At 49.1% G+C, this 6,342-nt stretch overlaps 2 protein-coding genes across 2 annotated transcripts; both read left to right on the top strand.

Annotated features, from left to right (window-relative positions):
* Window positions 1–256: 256 nt before the first annotated feature.
* On the top strand, window positions 257–4,341 carry TH1 (thiamine biosynthesis protein). The gene is made up of 9 exons (XM_048682313.2): window positions 257–630; window positions 746–820; window positions 1,626–1,701; window positions 1,790–1,865; window positions 2,021–2,155; window positions 2,537–2,601; window positions 2,696–2,823; window positions 3,290–3,546; window positions 3,629–4,341. The coding sequence occupies exons 1-9, from the start codon at window positions 352–354 to the stop codon at window positions 4,155–4,157; spliced, it is 1,620 nt and encodes a 539-aa protein (XP_048538270.1). The 5' UTR covers window positions 257–351; the 3' UTR covers window positions 4,158–4,341.
* Window positions 4,342–4,495: 154 nt separating this feature from the next.
* Window positions 4,496–5,962, top strand: LOC125517127 (syntaxin-111). The gene has a single exon (XM_048682315.2). The coding sequence runs from the start codon at window positions 4,805–4,807 to the stop codon at window positions 5,723–5,725; it is 921 nt and encodes a 306-aa protein (XP_048538272.1). The 5' UTR covers window positions 4,496–4,804; the 3' UTR covers window positions 5,726–5,962.
* Window positions 5,963–6,342: the final 380 nt, after the last annotated feature.

Raw genomic sequence — 6,342 nt, 5'->3', positions numbered from 1 at the left:
GACGTGGGGTCACCGACGGCGAGCGCGAGTGGTCAGCCATAGCCGGGGAGGAGGAGAAGGTGGCCGTCACGGCCGAGTGGCACGTGACGGATGGGCGGTGGACATCGGTGCCAGAGTGACGCGCGGCGGAAAGGGGAGGGTAAGGCTCTTGCTCTCGCTCTCGCTCTGGCTCTGTTGAACCTCGCCCCGCGGTTGTCAAGGTTCATTCAACGGACCGGAAGTTGCCCTCCGCCCCATCCTCCTAAATTGTGCAAATCAAAGCCAACAAGAGACTGTTTGCTTCTCAAAAAAGGAAAAAGAAAAGACTGGTGGAAGACCTGGCAAATCTTCTCTCCTCCAGCGCACTTCGGCATGTCGTGCGCACCACCGCCGCCAATCCTCCGCTTGCACCCGCCCTCTTCTATCTCCCCCTTCTCATCCCCACGGCGGCCGCACCTTTCCCCACGAACCTGCCCGTGGAGGCTCGCCGCGGCGCGCGAGATGCCGTGGCCGCATGTGCTCACGGTGGCGGGCTCCGACTCCAGCGCCGGCGCCGGCATCCAGGCCGACGTTAAGGCCTGCGCCGCCCTGGGCGCATACTGCTCCTCCGTCATCACTGCCGTCACGGCCCAGAACACCGCCGGCGTCCAGGTGCGTAGGCTGCCCGATTTCTTCACTCATAGGTTCCTTTTTCACTTGCTGTCCCCGGCGGCGTCAGTCTGATCAGGAGAAGGAAGTAAATTGGGTGGTGGTGGTGGTGATGCAGGGCGTCCATCTCGTGCCGGAGGAATTAATCCGGGAGCAGCTCCAGTCGGTTCTTTCGGATATGTCGGTGGACGTGGTGAGCCATATCTATTCCTCTTCCGGTTGTGATGCCAACTTCAAATAATTCAGTTTAGGTATCTTGGATAGTGCTAGCTATTGGAAGATCTGTTTAGTGCTCTGTTTATGCGCTGCTCAGAGTTGATGCTGTCGCCTACTACCGCTGTTGCTGACTTGCTGTGAATCACTAAGCGGGGCATCTGTGTTTGCATTTGCTAATTTTTTACTTCCCTAGAAACTGGAACTTTGGACTGTCTAAATCAATTCTCATTTGGCATGATTAGTCTTATCACCGACAGTTCATTGACTGGTTAGTATCGTGTATCTTCAGAAGGCAGGTTGGAAATTTGTGCTGTTGCATTCATGCAAGTTTTGTTGTACGACTTATTTGATCGGCCTCAACTCTAGGTTTTGTGGTAGGATTTGGAGATGCTGCCCCGATGTGTGTCCTATGTGGATGACCTCGGATTTTTTTTCTTTTATTTTTTTGTTTGTCACTTTGATCAGCCTCAGTGCTTAGCTTAGCTTGGCATTGTTTCAATAATTAATAATATGGCTGTGTGCATCATCTGATGCAGAGGCCAGGGCTATATCCTCCTTTTCGGGGAAAAAAGATGTTGTACTTGACTTCCGCTGACAGTATTTATGTTAGTCTTGCGGACTGTGCATTAAGTAGTTTTTCACTATTATTAGAAGCCGTCATATGACTCTCTGGTTCTGGAACTTGAAGTGATGCACAACTTAGTAACTTAGTGTGCATTGATTGCATTTTAGCTTATCTATAGCGTATTAGCATGTTCATTGCCTTTTCTTGATTTGATCAGGTGAAAACAGGAATGCTCCCTTCGGCTGGAATAATTAAAATTCTGTGTGAGAGTCTCCAGAAGTTTCCAGTCAAAGGTATGGGGATCCATTGCAAGAGTTCGATTAAAACATATCTGTGGCAGCCCATTTATTTACTTAATATGACTTCCATATCTGAAGGCAGCTTTAGTGGTGGATCCAGTTATGGTGTCTACAAGTGGAGATAGTCTTTCAGATCCATCTACTCTCACTTACTATAGGTACTTGACTAATATGGATGCAAATTGATGGATGCCTACCGGCTAATACTTGTTTTGTACTATGTGCATTTATAAGTTCTGGTTGCATTGTTGTTGGCATAACATTCTCAGTTTCATATTGCTTACTAAGCTACTGTTACAATTGCTTTGAGCAGGGATGGACTATTTGCCATGGCCGATATAGTCACCCCAAATGTGAAAGAAGCATCAAAATTACTTGGGGGTGTATCATTGCACACAATCGCCGATATGCGTGATGCAGCAGAATCCATTTACAAATTTGGTCCAAGGTTTGCATTTTGTATTCTTGTAACCTTATTTTATTTCTTTGTTTTGAAGCGGGTCATACCTTATCTATTGCCATACCTTACACCTGCACTATCCTGTGCTTGTACTGATATGCATCCAGTTGTTAACTTACATGGGTAAAAGTCATCCAGTGTCTTATCCCTGGGTATAACCTTCTAAGTATATCTGTTGAAGCAAACTGGTTAAGCACATTTTGGATGAATGTGAAACCTTGTGAGCTGTTGCCATGTGCTGTACTAGTTGAAAGCTATTTCACCTTTCAATGGTTATTTAAGAAATGTAATCACTACACACTATTGCTAATTAGATCCATGGAAGTTTTAAGTTTTCAGTCAATAAAGTAAATGATGTGTAATTTGCAGATATGTACTTGTGAAAGGTGGGGACATGCCAGATTCGTCAGAAGCTATTGACGTATTCTATGATGGTATGTGTTCTATGATTATCTTTTCATACTACATTATTACATCTAGCTCCTGCTCTTTTAGCAGCCTGATATAAACTCTGGCCTACATCATTAGGCAAGGAATTCGTCGAGTTTCGTGGGCATCGCATAAAGACCCGCAACACACACGGAACTGGTTGCACTTTAGCCTCATCTATTGCGGCTGAGTTAGCAAAAGGTTCAAGTATGCTGAATGCTGTTCAGGTTTGTGTTAAAGTACTTTGTACCCACATATATCTTCACACAGTCAAGTTGCTCTCCACAAGTTCTCCCGTATAGTGAGTTCGGAAAATAGTGCATCACTAGAATAACTAGCCTTGTATTAGATGATCTATTGTACTCCCTCTGTTCCATATTAATTGGCACTAAATCAGTGACAATTAATATGGATCGGAGTTTGTAGCATACTTTTGTTGCTGCCAGCATCTTGATCAGTAACTAGGCATATCATCTGTAGACTGTTAAGTGTTGATCCATTGGCATGTCTGTTTTGGCCTATTTTTAGAATTGCTACATGTATCATGCAAATATCATCATAATTGTCAGAAAAATGATTCCTAATTTGTTCTTAGAACTTAGTATTTGCCTGCTTTATCATATCATGTAGCTAAATCAATCTCTAGTGGTTTCTGAATGTTTGTTTCTTTTGCTGTATATGTGAACTCTGCAGGTGGCGAAGAACTTTGTTGAATCGGCTCTTCATCACAGTAAAGACCTTGTCATTGGAAATGGACCTCAAGGCCCTTTTGACCACCTTTTCAGGCTCAAGTGTCCTCCATACAATATTGGATCGCAGCAAAGGTTCAATCCAGACAGCCTCTTCCTGTATGCAGTGACAGACTCTAGGATGAACAAAAGGTGGGGCCATTCAATAGAAGATGCCGTGAAAGCTGCAATTGAAGGAGGCGCCACCATTGTCCAACTGAGGTCTGTTTATTGCAAAATAGGAGTACTTGTGAATATCTACTATTGTATTTCACTGATGTACTTGGTGTTTGGTAATGTTCAGAGAAAAGGACATTGAATCACGACCGTTCTTGGAGGCTGCCAAGGCTTGCATGGAGATTTGCAGGTCGAGTGGAGTGCCGCTGCTGATCAACGACCGTGTAGACATTGCCCTAGCGTGCAATGCTGATGGTGTCCATGTTGGTCAATCAGACATTTCGGCACGGGAGGTTCGGGAGCTCCTTGGACCGGGTAAAATCATCGGTGTCTCATGCAAGACCCCTGCTCAAGCCGAGCAGGCTTGGAGGGACGGGGCGGACTACCTCGGCTGCGGCGGCGTCTTCCCAACCACGACGAAGGCGAACAATCCCACCTTGGGATTTGGAGGGCTGAAGGCTGTTTGCTTGGCTTCAAAGTTGCCCGTGGTCGCCATTGGTGGCATCAACGCGACAAATGCAGGTTCGGTGATGGAACTTGACTTCCCCAATCTCAAAGGTGTCGCCGTGGTCTCTGCTTTGTTCGATCGCGAATGCGTCTCGTCTGAGACGAGAAACCTCAGATCCATCTTGGCGAGTGTGCGTTGCTTGGCTTAGATCCCAGAGCTAGCTTTCACTTCTCTTGTTTTTTCAAGGGAGGATAAGCTTTTACTTCAGTCGAGTGTAATAATCCATCTGAAAAATTGGAAATCACGATTACATGGTGCGGTGGTACGAAATTTGCCTCCACGGTTTGATATGGAAGTATATGAATGCGAAATTCCGTTGTTTGGAGAGACAACTAAGCTATTTATGCTTCTGAATTATAGTTGTACTACTAATTTGTTGGCCCCTGTCAAAAGTAAACTCTCCATGACATCTTCCTCTCTTTTTTTTTTTGCCACAAATGGTGTAGTGGTATTTGACCAACATCTCTAAATTTCCACCAATATGAACGATCTGATGACAGAATCCATCTCTGGAGAGGCAACTTGAAGCATTGCCAGACTAATTTTGTTTCTGAAGTGTACTGTCTCTCTCAAAGTAAATGGCCGATGATGCAGCTGGAGCTGGTTGTTAAGTTGGCAGACGTGCCCCCTACTCGATCTGCCTGTCACCGTCGCCTTAATTAAAAGATGAAAGTTCTGGTATCGCCACATCTTGGCTTTTGCAATGGAGTAGGAGATCTCATGGAGTAGTGGCATTTGACAACACCCCCGCCACCACCACCAATCTCCTTCGTCGGCGGGTCTGATTCAGCCAAGATGAACGATCTGATGACCGACTCCTTCGTCGGCGCCGCTGCAGCAGCGCCCCAGGCCAAGAGGCAGCAGGACGGCGGGCCTACCGCCGGCGTCGAGAAGCTGCAGGCGTTCTTGGCAGAGGCGGAGGCGGCCAAGAACGAGATGGCCGCGCTGCGCAACGAGCTTTCCCAGCTCCAGTCCGCGCACGAGGCTTCCAAGTCCCTCCTCCGCCCCGGCGCGCCCCGCGCCGCCACGCAGGCCGCGCTCGTCCGCCTCCTAGGCTCCGCCCGCCGCCTCCGCGCCCGCCTTGCATCCATGGACCGCCGCGCGCCGGCGCCCGCGGCGCACGCCACCGCGGGCCTCCGCGGCCGCCTCCAGGACCTCACTGCCGGGGTCCAGACCCTCCGGCGTCAGGTCTCCGCCGAGCGCCGTGGCGACGCGGCCCGCTGCTACCTCGCCGTAGCCGGCGAGGCCCCCACCGAGGACCAGCTGGACCGGCTCGTCGCAAGCGGCGGAGCGGGCGCCGACGAAGCCGACGAGGCGATGCGGGCGGCCATGCTGTCCTCCTCCGAGGCTGAGAAGGTGGAGGGTGGGCTCCTGGAGCTGCAGCAGCTGTTTCTCGACATGGCCGCGCTGGTCGAGTCCCAGGGCCCGCTCTTGGAGGACGTGGAGCGGCATGTTGCAGCGGCAGCGGAGGACGTCGGCGCGGCCGAGGGGGAGCTGCGAGAGGCCCGGCGGCTCCAGGGCGCCGCGCGGCGGAGGAGGATGTGGTTGGGCGGGGGGCTCGCGGCGCTGCTGCTGGTCGCCCTCGCCGTGGCGGCCGTCGTGGTGGCTCTCGCGCTGGCGCGGCGCAAGGGCGGCAGGGTGCAGCTCGCCGGTGCCGGTCTGTCTGGCTTGGGTGAATTTGCCAGTGTTGGTGTGTTTCGTTTTCTTGGGTTGTGATGAGCCCCGCGTTCGGTCTTTTCGGTTTGCACGGTCCGGCCTTTCGATCTTTTAAGAAAAACCGGTCTGAAATTATTTCGGTCCCCTCTGTTCTTCACTATCTGGTCTTCGGTCTCTTTTGAACGGTGTTCAGTCCGGACCAAACATACTAATTTCGAAATATGTTTGTGGTAACCATGTGGCAGATTGTAAAACTGTCACATCAAATCATAATCTATATCTATACTTTTATACTTATACTTACTTATACAATTATACTATACTACTATTAAAAAAGCAAACATGAATCCTCCTAAAATCACATCAAAAGTGTACACAGAAGTAACAGAGACGTTTGATCAATCCCACTAAATCACATCCAACGTTCTATATTACATCAAAGGTCTGTCACACCAATCAACGCTCAGGATTAAATGTTCTACCAGGACAGACGCCCACGTTTTTCTTTTTTCAAAAAGGGGGATCTTCCCGGCCTCTGCATCAGAGTGATGCATACGGCCATTTTATTAACCAAATAAAAAGGTTCCAACAAGTTTTCGAAGTCTCCAACAGAAGAAAAAAAAGGACAGCAAGCTCACACAGAGCTAAATAGGGCTGGAAACACAAACTAGCCAAGA

This window comes from Triticum urartu, chromosome 6A (genome assembly GCF_056163025.1).
Source record: "Triticum urartu cultivar PI428250 chromosome 6A, HENAU_Tu73, whole genome shotgun sequence".
NCBI classification, from domain to species: Eukaryota; Viridiplantae; Streptophyta; class Magnoliopsida; order Poales; family Poaceae; genus Triticum; species Triticum urartu.
Note: the sequence above shows the minus strand (reverse complement) of the source record. Positions and strands in the feature narration are given on the sequence as shown.

What these genes read in the sequence shown, in the direction of transcription:
- LOC125517127 (XM_048682315.2), top strand. Translation starts at nt 4,805, where the DNA reads ATGAACGATCTGATGACCGACTCCTTCGTCGGCGCCGCTGCAGCAGCG.
- TH1 (XM_048682313.2), top strand. Translation starts at nt 352, where the DNA reads ATGTCGTGCGCACCACCGCCGCCAATCCTCCGCTTGCACCCGCCCTCT. An exon ending in AGAACACCGCCGGCGTCCAG is followed by an intron (nt 631 to 745) that starts GTGCGTAGGCTG and finishes GTGGTGATGCAG; the next exon opens with GGCGTCCATCTCGTGCCGGA. An exon ending in TATTGACGTATTCTATGATG is followed by an intron (nt 2,602 to 2,695) that starts GTATGTGTTCTA and finishes CTACATCATTAG; the next exon opens with GCAAGGAATTCGTCGAGTTT.